Source organism: Polypterus senegalus, chromosome 1 (assembly GCF_016835505.1).
Source record: "Polypterus senegalus isolate Bchr_013 chromosome 1, ASM1683550v1, whole genome shotgun sequence".
Classification (NCBI taxonomy): Eukaryota; Metazoa; Chordata; class Cladistia; order Polypteriformes; family Polypteridae; genus Polypterus; species Polypterus senegalus.
In genome coordinates this window covers 211,919,383-211,936,837 of record NC_053154.1, presented here as the reverse complement: position 1 = coordinate 211,936,837, position 17,455 = coordinate 211,919,383, and the positions used below count along the sequence as shown (strand labels likewise).

General features: G+C 39.9%; 1 protein-coding gene across 1 annotated transcript in view; it reads left to right on the top strand.

Moving 5' to 3' along the window:
• The window catches only part of LOC120538928, a 179,684-nt gene extending 163,106 nt beyond the window's left edge, over positions 1-16,578 (top strand). The window contains exons 11-16 of the mRNA XM_039768552.1: positions 2,469-2,659; positions 2,776-2,846; positions 8,632-8,789; positions 12,657-12,801; positions 12,947-13,090; positions 13,573-16,578. Coding sequence (XP_039624486.1) covers positions 2,469-2,659; positions 2,776-2,846; positions 8,632-8,789; positions 12,657-12,801; positions 12,947-13,090; positions 13,573-13,806 — 943 coding nt within the window. The 3' untranslated portion in view covers positions 13,807-16,578. The remainder of the gene's footprint in view (positions 1-2,468; positions 2,660-2,775; positions 2,847-8,631; positions 8,790-12,656; positions 12,802-12,946; positions 13,091-13,572) is intronic.
• Positions 16,579-17,455: the final 877 nt, after the last annotated feature.

Sequence of the window (17,455 nt, the reverse complement as noted above, 5' to 3'; positions counted from 1 at the left end):
AACTATTAACACTTTAAATATTGTAAAAGCTGGCATTACCAATAAAAGGGTGAGATATTCAAAAAAAAAGTTCCTGAAATTTCCTTTCTATTCTTTTGCCCTTCATAATACCAAAATACAATGGCAAGTAAAAGAAAATAGTTACATAAAGTTATGGCACGCAGCTGGGGGTGGTACCCAGCCGGGACGCCCAGGAGGACCAGAGGAGGACTTGTGCCTCCTCCAAACCACGAGGTGGCGACCACCCTGGTTGTGTTGGGGGCCACAGGTAGAGGGTTTGGAAGCCCAACCCTGTAGGGGCCCGTGGTCACCGCCAGGGGGCACCCCAATGCCTTGGGAGCCCTGGACCTCACCAATTCTGCCACACCAGGAAGTGCTGGGGGGAAGAGGAGCGGGGATACCCGGAGGGCTTCCGGCTACACTGCTGGTACTTCCGCCACACGGGGGTGTGTCGGCGGAGGCTCCTCAGCCCATCAAGGGGTGCATAAAAGGGGCCGCCTCCATTCGGTAGCAAGAGTCGGTGGAAGTGGACGGAGCTCGGAGGAGAGGAGTGGAGGCGGTCTGAAGACTGTAAAGGCATTGTGTTGGCCAGGACTGAAAGGGGTGATTTGTTGCTGAGGCACTGGGAGTTTGCACTTTGTTGTGTAAATAATAGTATTGTAAATAAATGTGTGTGGTGAACCAACATGTCTGCCTGTCTGTGTCCGGGCTGTACCCCACAAAGTAAAATATGCATATAATGATAAGGGAAACCTTCTGTGTTGCTCCTGCCCAGAACAAAATACCAAAAACCAAAAATTATTTCTTTATTTAAATGACTAAGGTTCTGGGAGGGACAAAACTGTTGAAGACTGTAAAGTAGTAGCTGAAACAGACAGATAAGAAACCCTAGTTGTGTTATTAAGCCTTACTTACAGGGCTTTAGGCCATTTCTACACTGTGGGGTGTTTGGCCCATGGTTCCACTGTCCAAAACACAATGTACAAGCACCAACACATTAACCACCACCTCTGCTAACACTTATTCTGGCAGCAGTACCTCATTTCAGACGGAGCCTTTCCCTAGCTCACTTCCTAACTCTGATCTCTTCTGCCTGCTGCCCAAGGAGCAGCTTTATACATCTCCATAATGGCGCAATCCCCAGTGTCACTTCCAAGGTCTGGAAGACTCCCCAGAAAGTCCTGTGGCCTAACTCATTTTCCTACTTTGCTTCCTACCTCTTCTGAAAATGTCACCACCTTGCCAGGTCACAGCCCTATAGCATATATCCATACGGTAGATATATACAATGGACACAAAAGTAAGATGCAGCCCATTTAACTAAGTGATTATTTTCTTTTCTCTTCTTTCCTCAAACACTTATTGCTCCAGCAAGTGTTGTCCCCCAATCCCCCACAAACTGACTCAGACTTCATGATGCAAGGTAGGCAGTCCCATTTATTTTGGCTGCCCTAGAAGTGCTCTTGAACTTCCGCACATGTGGTCTGTCAGCATGTAAGGTCGAAACCTCATGACATAAGGACTCCCTAATCCTTCAGCTCCCCCGGTGGCCCCCACAGGACCTAACTGGGCTGTTCCCCAGAACTACAGTACTGAGCATGCCCTGTGGGCTCACGTTTAGGAATCTGAGCCTGGGTTTGCTGCCATCTAACATCCTGGGAGAGATAACACCCTGTGTAAGCTGTCTCCTCCTGTCCTTCCCTCCTAAGGGCATCTTTCACAATGTTTAATGTAAACAGCACAAGGTCCAGTTGAAATAAAATGATGCAACTCACAAGACTGCACTCTAGCTGAAGTTAGTCCTTGCTTGACTTCGAGGCCTGTTTTATTCTTTAATGTTAAGGTGCAACTAAAGAAAAATTAATTCCACATCAGAATTGCAACCCAAAAAAATCTGCAAAAAATCCTCTTGTTTTCTGGCAGTATCCTCTTCCTTCTCCTACTCCTTTCTCCTCAGGAACGTTCCCTGATAATATTTATATTGAGTTCAAGTAACAAGTATCATCTACAGCAACCACTTTAGGGCACTGTTTTGAGGCATTTTTGCCCTTTAAGCTGCATGCTTTCATTTACATAGGTTCAAAGCCAGAGGACAACATGGTTGCAAAATAAAAGAATAAGCATATACAAATAATTCTGTAAAATACCATGCATAAAATCAGTTCATTGCAGTTTTACTTGGGAAGCAATCATAGAAATTTACATTTCAAGATTTTTTATTAACATTTTGGGGAAATGAAAGAGGGTCAGCACTGGTTCATTTATCAAAAAATATCACTTTAGTAGAATTACCATTGATTAGGACATCATCCTGAACCAGGTAAGAGGTCATGCTCTTCCCAATGGGACAAACACATTGAAATTCCTCAAAAAGAGCTTAAATCTGTTTTTACTCTTCGATTTGTTTTGGCCTCTTGCAGGATGTGGCTAATCTACATCTGATTTGATGACACTGTCTGCTTTTTCAGAGATGAAGAGGAGCTGCGCAAATCTTTCTCAGAGCTGGCAGATGGACGTACTGACTCTTCCTCCCGCACTATGAAGCGGATCAACAGCTGTGGGAATCCATTCCTTGGCCTGGCCCAGCAGCCTGGAGCCCTCACCTACAAACAAGGCTTCCTTGTGCGCAAAGTGCATGCAGATGCAGATGGAAAGAAAAGTATGACAATGGTTATAATCAATGTAGTGCCACTTAAGTAAGAATGATGAAGCATCTCAGTACGTACCATTTGCCTCTTGTTTTTGCTTGATGTCTGTTCCTCCTTGTATTCACAGCTCCACGTGGAAAGAGGGGATGGAAGACATTTTATGCAGTTCTCAAAGGACTCATCCTGTACTTACAAAAGGTAATGCATGCTGTGTGATTTTTCAAGCCGACCAGACTAGTCATGTAAATAAATTGAGGACAAGTGTTTCTGCACACATTGTCCATCTGTCTGGGATTATCTTGGTCTAGAAAGCATGTTTTTGTGTTATTCCCTGCACACATTTTTCCTTCCAAAAGGCATCACACTCAATCATAACACTAACGGGTTGATATGCAACATAAAAGAAAAGGCCGGGAAGAAAACGAGAATTCTAATGTTTGGGGCACTTTCCAAGTACAGTATAACTAATTATTACTGTTATCATCTGGTGAAAAGAAAATGCCAGCACAAACAGTGGCCTTGTGCTTTTTTTTTTTTATGAAGCTCCTAAAGCGTTGAACTAGTGGCCACAAGGTCACACGTTTCCCACATTTTAGGCTGACCTTACATAAATTGTTTAACATGCCTGTGTACTCTGAGCATGTTAAATGTGCAATTCTAGATAATATTAATCATGAAAAGTTCTTTGATTGATGCTGTTCAAGTTGGATGGTGTACATCACTTATTTAAATAAAATAGTTTTTGGTGGACATAACCACTGATAGCTGTAAATTTTAAGTGTAAGGATGGGAATTAAAGATGCTGCCTGCTACTTCACTCTGGTTGGTATTTTTATACTCTGACATTTCTGGTTTAACAACTATTAAATAAAATGGAGTTATGTATTTTAATACATTTTCATTTATTATGGTGAAAAGAAGTGACAACTTGTTGCATGTTTGTTCTTCATGCATTTAAGAATTTCACTGTACTCTGTATATGTGATAAAACTGCTACTATATATAGTGCCTTTCATAATTATTTTGTCATGGTAGGGTCTTAGGGTGATTCTTTATTGCATAGACTTGAAGAAAATGCCCCAAATCCTTGCTATAGCTCTCATATGTTTCACTGTCTTTTCTATTTATAACCTCAGGCAACAAAACAGAGCACTAAAACAGACAGGAGGAAAAGTGACACATTTATTAATTTGTTGTATAAGCCCAAAATGTAAGCAAGCGCAATACAAATGTTGGCCTGGTTCAGAAGCCATTACGAAGGCTAACAGAATGTTAAGTTATATAGCACGATATGTGGAGTACAAGTCCAAGGAGGTTATGTTCAAGCTTTATAATGCACTGATGAGGCCTCATCTGGAGTGCTGTGTGCAGTTTTGGTATCCAGGCTACTAAAATGACATAGCAGCGCTAGAAAAGGTCCAGAGAAGAGAAACTAGACTCATTCCAGGGCTAAAGGGGATGAACTATGAAGAAAGATTAAAAGAGCTGAGCCTTTTCAGTTTAAGCAGAAGATTAAGTGGTGACATGACTGAAATGTTTAGTACAGTGAATTAGTACAGTGGTTACTTTAAAATGAATTCACAAAGAACACAAAGATACAGTTGGAAACTTTTTCAGGGTTAAATTTTGCACAGACGTTAAGGAGGTTTTTCTTTACAGGGGACCATAGATACATGGAATAAGCTACCAAGTAGTATGGTAGACAGTAGGATTTTAGGGACCTTCAAAACTTGACAATATGTTATTTTGGAAGAATTAAGTCAGTAGGACTGGAGAGCTTTGTTGGGATGAATTGCCCGGCCTTGTCCAGATTGTTCTAATGCTTGGACTACCAGGTTCCTCTCTGTCTTTAATATGTTGATTAGTCTCTCGTCCAATGTAGTCAGATGTGGTCCGGTATGGCCTTTGATCCAGCATGCCATCTGCACTGGGCAACAGAGATGTCTCTGCTTAAGATTGAAAATGGCAGAGAGAGAGACAGACGGATTGAGCTTCTTTGTTAACCCTGTCTTTACAATATTTTAGTCCAGCTTCCTTGATGTACCTTTATTCCAGTCCTGTTTCAACACAACTCAGAACCCGTTCCATCCCCAGCCAGATTGTCCTTTCATTTCATGCACCTGTATTCCCTCAGGCCAGCTGGCAAGAATATTTACCCAGTCTTCTGTAGGATTTTATCTGTACTAGTTCTGACCTGTGGTAAATACAGCAAATGGTTTCTAAAGCAGTATATTTTTATCATAATATTATTACATTATCCTCATGACAATACTTAACACCATCAGAAAGTGAATTAGTTGTAATTGCCAGTATTTTTTGCCACTGGAACACCAGCAGCTTTAGTAACTTGACTGGGGGGTCATACAGTAATTTGTTTCAAAGGAATAAACCCATAGTGCTGATGTCTGTTTTCTTGTGTGTTATGATGTACTTTCTACCTAAATTTCTATAAACCTATTCACCACTGACTGTGCATTTTTTAAATATCTTCTAAATGAGGGGCATGAACCTGTCAACAGCTCCATCAGTGTTTATCTGGTTCACCTGCCAGTAATTGATATGCAGTAGAAGAAGAAGAAAGCGACATTACATTTATATAGTGCTTTTCTCACTACTCAAAGTACTTTACATTGGCTGCAGGGAACCACTTCAACCACCACCAATGTGCATCATCTACCTAGATGATGCAACAGCAGCCATTTTTGTGCCACTATACTGACCACATATTAGCTATTGAGTGGTGAAGGGATGAAAGAGATAGCCAGTTCAAGACTGGGAATGATTGTGGGCCAGAATAACCAGACTGTGGTGGTCATTCTGTAGGAGTAGGGGAAACACCATATGAAGAGTTACTCTTTTATGACCATGGTGAGTCAGGACCTCAGTTTTATGTCTTATTTGAAGGACTGCCATTTTTATACTACAGTGTTCCTGTCACTGTACTCGAGCACTTAGATTCACACACGGTCCATAGGGTAAGTGCCCCCTGCTGGCCTAATCAACACCTCTTCCAAGTTTTTCCTATTCTTGTAAAGTGCCATAGGATATTACTTTCTGTACAAAGAGGCCATAGAAAATAAAGTGTTGAAGATTCTTTGTTTTAATCTGTGCACTAGCACTGCTGCCCAGCTTCTAAGGTCCTTAACCAGGCCAATGTTACTGTAGAATCTGGACATTCTTGGTGTCTCCATATGATTTGAGGTACTCCTGGTTTCTCTCACATCCCAAAGTAATTGATGACTCTAAACTGAGTTTAGTGTGGGTCTATATGTGAGTGTGTCAGAATATTCCTAAAAGTGATAGAACTTTGTTCCATTTTTAAGGGTCTTGAGCATGGGAAATTATTGTTATTTATTTATTTATTTTTATTTATTTATTTTATATTAACTCTCATTATAATAAAAGATGTTCACCTACTAGTGTGTTTCATGGGTACACACATAGCTTAGAGTGGACAGGGCATCACATGTTTCCATTCAAAGGATCCTCAGGAAGAAGCACATACCTGCTACTTGTCATACTTCGTCCTGGTGTTTTTCTGATGCAACCATGGTGTTTGGAAGTTTCAGAGCTACAAAGTAACAAATAGGCTTAAACTGGATACCAGCTACAGGTATATAAGACAGACTTGATGCAGAATGTCGGACTTAGGTGGGCATGCAGTACAACCAGCAGAGACATTGTTTAGGCTTAGGCACATGACCAGGGAGAGGGAGGGGTGTGAGACTCAGGTCAGGTGATGGCTGACCCTGAGAGAAAAGCCGGTCAGATCAGATCGGGAGAAGGTCAATTCCTGAGGAATTAAGATGGCTGCAGGTTTAGAGTTGATTTACAGGCAGGGAATAGACCATTATTCCGAATGGCCAGGCAAGCCAGCTTTCCTTCCATATTTTTGGATAGGGACTGAAAGTAGGCTAAGCATTCTTTTGACAGAAGGGCTAATTCTTCAGAACTCATTAAAAATGGTATTTTTCTCTGAAAGATTTTTTAAGGTGCATGCAATGTGGTGAAAATAATTTTTTTGTTCTACATTTTATTTGTTTGTCTTTTATCTTAATTCATTATTGCAGTTTTTGTGTGCCTTTTTTTGATATTTTCAGTCTAAACAAATAACTAAAGAAGTTAAAATTGATGTCTAATTTGAAAATGCAAACATGCCATGCCAGAATATAGCAGTGGCATTTTAATATGTGGTATATCCATAGACCACTAGGCTTATCTAGACTCCAGTTGCTGTTGTTTTGCCATATAGCAATCCAATACTTAAAATGTCTAAAAAGATTAGCAGACTGAAGCACTTCTTAAACCTTAAAGTGGTCTATGGGTCTGTCTGTCTGTCTCTTCTGTTGTAGTGCTCATTACAAAGCACATATTAATCATTAAGCTTGTGCTGCTAAGCTCCTGAATTGATAACAGCAATTTTACATTTGTATTATTTCTCAGTGTCATATCTTTTGTTTTCTCCCCAAACTTTGGGCGTTTAAATTGACCAGACTTGAGGAATTGGGGACAGGTGTTTTAAGAAGTATTGTGGTCATAGTTGTGGTGGATTTCAAATTTATTCACTACAAACTTTTTAATGAGTTGCTCCCAGCCCCCATCACTTCTGGCCCTGTTTAGCTATGTTTAATTCAAATTCAAATTTACTTAAAAATCACATTTAACAACAGCAAATAGTTTCACCAAAGTGCTGTACGGAGTAAACAAAAAAGAAATCGTAGCATAAAACACTTAGTAAGCCTGTAAAAAAACACTAGCACTGAACAAACACTCTAAAACCTAAAGTACAGAAACATAAACACTTCCAAAATGACACCAAACCTAAAAACATTACTCTATATCTCCAAAAGCCAGAGGAAAAAAGATGAGTCTTTAGACGGGTTTTATATGTAAGGACGATGGAGACAGCTCTGACATATAGAGGTAACTCATTCCAGAGTATTGGGGTAGCCACTGCAAAAGCTCAATCAACGTTCTGTATGAACCAAGAATGAGGCACTGGTAGTAGAAGCTAGGAGGATGATCTAAGTGAGGTAGAAGAGGATGGCTAGATAAGGTGTTCTAAAATATTTGAGGGAGCCAGATTATTTAGTGCTTTAAAGACAAACAAGAGTACGTTAAAATTAATCCTAAAATGAATCCTAACCTAACAGGCAACCAGTTGAGAGAGTCCAGGATAGGAGTTTGGGAGCCTGTCACCAAACTGACCACTGCATTTTGAACTAGCTGAAGATGAAATTATGAGGTATAAAAAGTCCAACCCATTGGAAATCATGAAGAGCAGTCTCCAGGTTTTCGGCTGATAAAAAAAGTCTTAATTTTAGCTAAATTTCTAAGATAATAGAAACTACCCTTGACCACTAAAGTTATGTCTGTTTAATCTTCAGTTAGGATGAGTATTTTATAGAGTGGTAAACATATTTACTTAGATTTGATAGGCATGTAGTGTTTCCCCATTTATATCTTTATTTTCATGGTAATAATTAACTTGTTCATTCTTTTTGGTAAGATGTCTTAGGCTAAGACATCACTGTCTTTTTAATGTCAATGGAAATTTATCAGAATTACATCAATTTGATTTTTTTAAAAAGACCCATAAAATGTCTGACTAATATTTTAAACATTTTTATGTATTCCAATAGTGTGTCTGGACTTCTTAAATTGTGTGCAATATGTCCATTGTTATCTACTGCAGCAGGAACAGTAACTTGCTTTTGAGATTTAATCTCTTGATATACCTGATCAGATCTGCCATCTTCTGTTTGAACAATTTATTTTTAGTTCAAAAACAAAATCTCTGTAGATGTAAGGTTCTGGTTTTCCACTCCAGCAGTGTTTAATGCTCATAACTGAGTGCTGAAAATACTTTTGTGTTCACTCAGTGCTAAGCAAATCGACAAGGATAAGCCTGCTCACAAGGAGGAAGTGAGAAAAGTGTGGCTATAATCAGTAACCTAATCTCACCTTGTCGTCTTTCTTTTAGGGTGAAAACAGACCAGAGAAGCAGCTGTCAGAAGAGGACTTGAAGAATGCTGTGTCAATCCATCACTCCCTGGCCATGCGTGCGGCGGATTACAGTAAGCGTCCCAACGTATTTTACCTGCGGACAGCCGACTGGAGGGTCTTCTTATTTCAGGCACCGTGAGTATAGGGGACTGCTTTTTGTCACAAAACAGGGAAGTGATGCAGCCTATAATTAGCAAACTACTGAAGCAGGGCCTCAGTCTCTGTTCTTCAAATTCATTATCTGTAACTGCAGCAAGCAAATTTAGAAGGGTACAGTTAAGACAGAGGTTTGATTGCCACATACTTTACTTTATTTGTATGAGTTTAACTCAGAGGTCCACACTCTTAGTTGTAGAGGTCCCTAGTAGATGCAGATACTGTATGTACTCCAACCAGTTTCGAAATTAGAAACCACATCCTTGCTATTAATGAAACCTGTTACTCAAGTTTCAGTTCAGGGCTATTGTCACATATACAGAGTGCAGTGAAATTCTTCCTTGCATGACAGACCTACATTTAACATGTCACCACTCTTGGGCAGGATGATCAATGAGTATTACTAGTCAAATGTGGAGCTGGCCATGGCTTGTTGGTTCTCTCATTCTGCCCTGTCAGACATTTCTAATATAACAGATTCTCATTTTGCAAGGACATCATCAAAACGTTTTGTGGACCAAAGCAGATTCTTTCTATTTCTTTCCAATAGTACTGATGAAATAAAAATGCACAGAGACCAAGATAGCTGGGGAGCTGCATTCTAGTAGACAAGCAGGAAAACTATCAACGTTTTTTAAAGTTGTGATGTAAAGTTGTGATGTACTGCTGAAATGCATAACATTGCATTTTTGTGGTCAAATGGTATCTGAAGCGACATAAAGCACTTTAAATATGCTTAGTATGTTCATAAAAAAAGACCTTATGATTAATTAGTTTTGTGAAGATCACATATCCAATAAACAGTGGCCTTGCTGACCAAAAATATTTGGAATTTCAAGTAAACCCATGAGATAGGAAAGTGAAACATCTCATGAGGGAAGTTTGAAAACTCCCATTGCACACAAATTCAGCAGGATTGGTGTATCATTATTTATTGTCACTGATTAAAAAAAACAAAGAAAAACAATTTAAAACTGGGAATGCTGCTAATTCAGCAGTTAAAGGATGTCAATCAAAACAGAAAATAAGACCAAAGGAGTATGATGCATTAGCAGATATATCTGACTCTTCATTAAGAAAGTATCTTGAATGAAAACCGGTGGTAACTGTAGTTCTCCAGTTTTGACGCAGAGGAAGCCTGGTTTACGTTAAGAGTGTTACGAGGACAATGTCCACTAGGTGACAGCACAGAACTCAAATGCAAAAGACTGCATCATGCAAAGGTCTATTGATGAATGATGTTTATTAACCTGGGGCCTCATTTATAAAACTTGTGTATTCAAACTTGAAAATTAAACAACAGGTTAATGCATAGGCCAAAGAAAAATCAGAGCTATAAAACCTGAAATGCACATTTCTGCACAATTTACTCTGTGTAAATCACAAATGTCTTGTAAATATGTGTATGTAAACACACCTCCAATACCACACTGAAACATCCATATATGGAGAATGTTAATCAACCTCATACATAGGCAGTTACGATGCTGCAGAACTTCAATGGCTGGTAAAGCAGCCTCCCACCTGATGCATCAAGACCATGCCACCTGCATTCAAAAGGATTTGGCCATTCTAAGCAAGTGAGAGTGCAAGATCATGCATGGCATCATAGAACATTAGGAAGATTTAGATAAGAACATATCTTTCAGCCCAACAAAGCTCATCAGTCCTATACACTTAATTCCTTCAAAATAACATCAAGTTGAATCTTGAAAGTGCATAAAATTCTGTTCACATTCTCTGGTAACTTACAATATGTAGTGTCTCTCCACTACGTTCTATGTGGTCTGGGAAAGGTGTAAGGTGCCAGCATCAGAACGGGTAGCCACTATCACCTGGTACGCTGCCACAATGAATAGCACAGGCCAAATGAAAAACTGAGGGTTTAGCCTGCTACCTTACCAATAAGCCTTTCACAATGTAAAGCACCATCACCATCTGTTAAAAGCTACTTTGCCACAAAATATCTGAATCATGGGTTGACCCAGGTCACATGGACACAAAATTTGTAAGCCACACCTTGGCATCACAGATGACTTGTGCATTAATGGAACGTACAGTACGTGCAGCTTCATTCTCACTAGGTGCTCTTATTATATACGAGTGCAATAAAGTGCTCCAGGTACGTTAGGAAAACAGCAAACTGCTGTAAATTGCCTTTTTATGGGGGTAAAACATGTTATATTTTATGTGTGTGCACCCACACCATATGAAAACTGGATTTAGTGCCTCACAGGTCAGTTAATGGCTTCCAGCTTAACAGCATCATAGACCCCTGGGCAAAGTAGTGCGCTGGGGCCCCGTTTTGATAGCAAAACAGAAACATACTTAGGCATCAGAAACATCATGGGCCCCTCTCCTCCCGGGGTCCTGGCCAGTGCCCATTGTGCCCATACGTTAAGACGGCCCAGTCTAGCACAGCAGGTATGATTGAGTGAAACTTGGCTGAGATATTCCTGACTTGTCGGCCACTTCATTTATTAGTTACAACAGGTCGCTAATATAAACTGATGAAACACCAAAAAAGTTCTTCAGTGCAAATACGCAGCATTGACCCTCTTAAATTGGAACTGAAATACAGTCATTTTCATTGGTTTTAGGGTGTCAAGTCAAAGCACTATATAATAATGGCTCAGTGACATGAATTGTTACGCATGCAACTCGTTATTTCACTGGTTTGCCTTCATTTCCCTGCTTAATCAAGAATTTCGTCATGTCCTAAAATGTTGCGTATGCATAAATATATGCCGGTTCTCTTCCAAGTTTTCATTTATAAATCCTGATGTTTGCGCAGGAAGTTGTGTACTAATATTTTGAGCCTCTTTTTGTGTGTATGCAAGCTTTATAAATGAGGCCCCTATTTTTGAGATATGTAATAAGCAAAGCAGATAAAGGAGGAAGTATCTTTGAATGGCAAGTAAACCCAAAAGTTTTGAATGTGTGTGAGAATGGGAAAATAACACAAAAATATATCCCAAGGTTATTTGCTTTCTCATCCTTACTGTTTATATGTGTAATCAATGATGTTTAAAAGTTTTAACAGGGCTTATAAAGAGAGAAATACTCTCACTCCCTGAAGCTTCTAGAAAGTTGCAAGTAGAAAAGTGCAGATGGGAGAAGCACAATGCAGGCAGGAGACACCTGAGATGGCATATAGCATGGCCTAATAAGTAACCTGTGCTGAAAATCACAATGTTACTAGCTCAGTTTCCCCCACGGACTCACTGGGTAAGCCATTTCACCAGCATGTGCTCCAGTTAAGGATTGATTTGTAACTGACTTTGGATAAAATCATCAGGTAATGTGAGCAATCTCAAGGTCTGCATGAGCGGGGTAACATGAGATAGTACAGACACAAAGAGTAGCAGCAGACAGTACTAATAAGTTCTAGAAGGAGCAAGGGGCAATCTGTGTATCCTCATTGTTAGGGAGGTCATAATCCTGGAGGGAAAGAATAGAGTTGTTTCAAAAATTAGAAGCTTAGGATTTACAGATTATTTATTACAGACTTGTATAGGTGTTGCTTCCTTGAATCACAGGAAAGCTGTTATAAAAGGGTTGTGACTGAATCATGCTTTTCAATGCTGGCATCTCATAAGATGGTCCTGAGTATGGGTGTTTTCACAAATATGCCCTTTGATGGACTGGTGTAGCGTCCAGTGCTGATCTTAGGTTTTCATATAATGCTACCAGAATAGGGTGAAGCTGCTGATAACTGCCACCATCTAATCAGATAATCAAGTTCCAATGTCAGTAGACTGATGGACATTTTCCCATGTGTCAATTGTTTTGTTACCTTTCAGTAGCACCATGTGTTTTTTTTTTGTGCTCCTTAATTCCCGATAGGTCCACAGAGCAGATGCAGTCCTGGATAACCCGGATCAACACTGTGGCAGCTATGTTTTCATCACCACCTTTTCCAGCAGCCATTGGATCTCAGAAGAAATTCAGTCGTCCCTTATTGCCAGCCACCAGTACGAGGCTCTCCCAGGTACTTGTAATCATGGAATTTGCACAGTGAACCAGAAATGGTAGCCTCAATGTTCTGAAAAGGGCATCAAAACACAGTCTGATCATATTGAGCCAGGCATAAAATGTTTCAGCTCCTTTGTGTTTTTCCACATTTATTATTAAAGGAGGAACAGGTCCAATCTCATGAATCCCGGTTCCGGTCCATTTCTTCAGAGCTGTCAGAACTTCGTTCATATGCACCTGACCGCAAAGGAAAAGGCAGAGAGGTTGAAGAGTTCCGCCAACGGGATGAGTACTTAGAATTTGAGGTGAGCCAACTGTAGCATTCAGAGGGATGAAGAGCATGAACAACAGTATTCAAGAGTGGATGGAGGGGTCTGGTTGTCAGGGGGAGCAATTATTGCTTTCTATGGATGACAGTACAGTGAGAAAATGATTATGGTTGAGGAGTTGCACATGTCTTTTCTTATCAAAATCAAGTGGAGAATAGTGTTAAAGGCTGTAAGTCATTGTGGTGAGCTGCCTTTGAAAACTGGAGCTCTTATTGAGGTACGGTGGAGTGCATTATACGGTAGATTATGTAAAAGTGGACATATTAGCACCTCTCTTCAGCTCTTATGGGTGGTGCAGAAATTAGCATGTTTTGTAGTAGCCTCGGTCTCCCAAGTTTGAGCTTTGATACAAGTTTGATACAAGTGTTCTTCTGTCATGCTCATAAAATGTAGTCCTTCAAAAGTTGGGACCTCGTGACTTTATCTTTCTTAAGTTCCTCTCTGTCAATCTTTTATAGAAGACACGCTATGGCACTTACGCCATGCTTTTGAGAGCCAAGCTACGCTCTGGTGAGGAAGACCTTGCCCGGTTTGAGTCACGGCTGTTCGAGGGACCGGAAGCAGAAGAGGATGGACTGCAAAGGGCCCACTCCAGTCCCACACTACACCAGGAAACTGAAACACAGAGCACTGGCAAAGGGAAGAGAAACGAAGGCCAGCGACATAGCTACCGGCAGGCAGTGAAGCAGTGAGAGTTCACCAGCATAACCACTTCTCATTTGTGTTTCATCAGTTTGTCATCATGTGGAGCCAGGATGGCACTCCCATCATCGTGGTCTTGTCTGCCAGTGAGAGGCTAGATGAGCAAGGAAGAGCTACAGTTTGGGGGAGTGCCACCCGAGTCTGGCCATTAGGACGGCATTCTAACAAACCACGATCAGTTCAGCCATTCCAGTGGAAGTTTCCCCAATATTATTTCTTTTTAACACAACAGAGTTTTTTTTTTTTTTAGAAATTTGTATCATTTTTAACACCGTTCTGAAAATGGGTATTACATACACTCTTAACTGGGGAGTTTTTTTTAAGTAAAAACAAAACTTCTTGGTCTTCCTTTCCTCTGTGACAGAATGATGATTTTGTAAATTTCAGCTGACGTACAACAGATCAGATTACATCTGTCAAGTGAACGTTCTTTGAACTTCTTGTTTTGTATCAGGACCTAACATTCAAATGTTCTCCACAAATTATCTTTTTAGGTAACAAGAAGGAGTGAGACTGTAGGTTGTTCTGGATTTTGTCAACTCTCACACAACAGGACATTCACTGATTTTGATTTCCTCTCTTTGCACTTTGCATTACTCAGTTGTCATTTTGAACCTCAGAACTCCAGTTCCCCACTCTTGCACATTTACAGAATCTCAAACTCCAGTTCACATCTGAGTTTATTTCTGATTTCAACCCCACATTTCTCAGTGTTTTACATTTTCTGACTCTTGGGCCGCTACTTTTGTACTCTGCTCGTTTTTCAATCTCTCAGACCTCCGGTTCTCATTACTTGGATCAAATTATTGACGTTTTTTCGCCTTGTTAATGTTTTAAGTGTGAATTTTAGACTGTCCAAGACCATTCCTTTTTCTTTATGTCAGTTTCCCACTTTTACATCTCTCAGCTTCATTGCTGACTCTACGACTCCCCATTCTCATCACTTGGTATTCCCTATTTGTCTGTTTTGTTCATTTTTCTGTATCTCAAAACCCTCAACTCCTACTGCTCTGTTTCATTTCAAAGTTTCATCCCAAATTCATTTCTTTACAAATTACTGTACTACATTACTAATTCCTGACCCCATTTCTCACTTCTCACCACATAGTTTCATTTCTCACTTTTAGACCCGCATTTCTTGTCAGTTTATCTCCATTTCCGACTCAGACCCAGTATTTTCCACTCCCAGACCTGTAATTCTCAACCGTATGGTATATTTTTTGATTCTTAGACCCCCATTTAGCATTACATGATATTCATTTTTGACTTCTGGACGCCTCGGCCAATTTTCTTATTCTCAAATCCCCTATTTCTTTCACTCAATTTGCATTTTTGTCTCCAGAGTCCCCTTTTCTTTTGTTCAGGCTGCATTACTTTTTGCTTAGTTTTATTTTTTCAGTCTCACAATTACCTACACTTGGAGTGCATTTGACCCAGTATTTTTCACTCATCCCATTTATCATGATATTCAGAGTCCCAGTTTGCATCATTAAATTTCTGACTCACAGACATCCAATTTTCCTTCCACGTTCATTTTCTGATTCTCAAGACCCCATTATCATCACTCCATTTACGTATTTTGACTTTCAGGCTCCAATTCATCATCACTAGGTTTTCATTTTGTCAGTGTTTCAGCTGCTTAGTACTAATTTTTAGCTCTCATACCTCCAATTTTCCACTCGGCTCTCAGACCCCACATTCTTCTCCACTTTCAGACCATCAGTCTGTTCTCTTTAGCAACTAGCAGACTCTTGATGTTCTACACTATTTTTAGTTTTGGAGATTTTCGAAGAGATTCTCAGGCCTGCCGGTATACAGTGCATCTCTTCAGGTTGGATTGCTGGTGACCCATGGAGTTGTCTCTTAACAGATATCGCTGTGCTTACTTGTGCATGTTTCTTTAAGTCAAAACACATTTACACTGCTTGAACCGATTGTTTCCCTTATTCCAAACAGCAATGACAAGCAGATGTCTTTTGCGGGATTATGCTCTTTTCCACAAGTCGCAATGTGTGGATAAGTTTTGTTTCTTCTTTACCTGGACTTTCATATTACATTTCTTTCTAAAATGTTTGGCTTCTGAGGATTAAGCAGCAAAAAACCAACATCTTAGTACTTATGTTTTTTCTGGATTTTGGATGATTTTCCTTGGCACCCAGGACTTGACTTTTTTTAGACCAAAGCTTTACGGAGATTGTTTGGTGATATCAAAGCCTGAACGTTACTCCTGAAAGTATTTTAGTGTAACAATGGCCTGTTTCCACAACAGTAACAAGTGACCTCTGCTGGCAGTTAGAGGTGTTGCACTAGAAGGAATGTACTTGTTGAATATATTCTGATCTCCTGGTACATATAGCACCTAAGAAACTTCAAAGATTGTGAACAGGGTGAGTAAGATGTATGTATATTGGAATGGCTCTTGGCACATAAACCACTGAAGGGCTTTTGTATTCCGTTAACCTGATCTCGCCATTTGAATGTCACGGACTGTGTGGAGTCTCTCCACAATCAAATCATCTTTTTTAGCTTTACTGCTACTATAAACATGTTAATGTGAAAAGCAAAACTGTTTTAGTTATGTGATGTTGATAAATGCAAGGTCTTCTTTAAAAAGTCAAATTTGTACTTTCCTCCCGACCTATTAATATGGCTTAGTTTTGTCTTTTCAAACTGTACATTTAATGTAACAGAAGTGTAAAAAGAACCATCAGTCCCTTTTATGGAAAAATTAAATAATGAATACTGTTCTTTTTTCTTTTCAACCAGCAACGCAAAATTTCTAGTGTTCAAAAGCTAATGATCAGCTCTTTGAATTAACACCAAAAGGTAATGGGGCACCACACATGGCTCCCATCTTTAAGAACATCATGTATTTAACTCGGGCCTTCCCATTGTGTTACCTGATAACGCTACAAATAGGGCAGTTAAATTACTGAATATTTTATAGGAGTCAAAAGTAGAAGTTAGAAGTCCAAAACACTGGTGGACAAGTACAGGCATTAAAATACAGAGAGCTACTAAACAACTAACTATACGGGCTATTCAAAATGAAAGTGCAAATTTCAAAAATGCATCTCAAGACAGAAACACATTCCGCACATCATTGGATAGATGAAAGTTCAAAGTTTAAAAATTCAAGATTCGAATGACTTCAGTTTCATGCAAGATGGTGCCCCGCCTCATTTCCACTTGGAGGTCCGGCTTTACCTGAACGACGTCATTCCAGGACGATGGATTGGAAGAGGTGGACAACAAGATCTTGCTCATCATCTATGGCCTCCCAGGTCTCCAGACCTTGCACCCTGCGATTTTTTTTCTGTGTGGGTACATTAGAGAAAGAGTGTTTGTTCCACCTTGTTTCTTCAAGATTTGTGACATCGAATTGAGGAAGCTGTGAATTCAGTAACTAGGGACCAGTTGGTTCGTGTGTGGCAAGAAATGGTCTACCGTTTTAATGTTTGTCACGCTACACACGGTGCTCATGTTGAGTGCATGCAACCTCAAGGACCATAGGACCAAACTTTGAACTTTCCTTTATCCAGTGATGTGTGGAATGTGTTTCTGTCTTATACAGTTTGTTTGAAATACATTTTTGAAATCTACTCTTTAATTTTGTATAGCCCTGTATTGTCGTGAAAT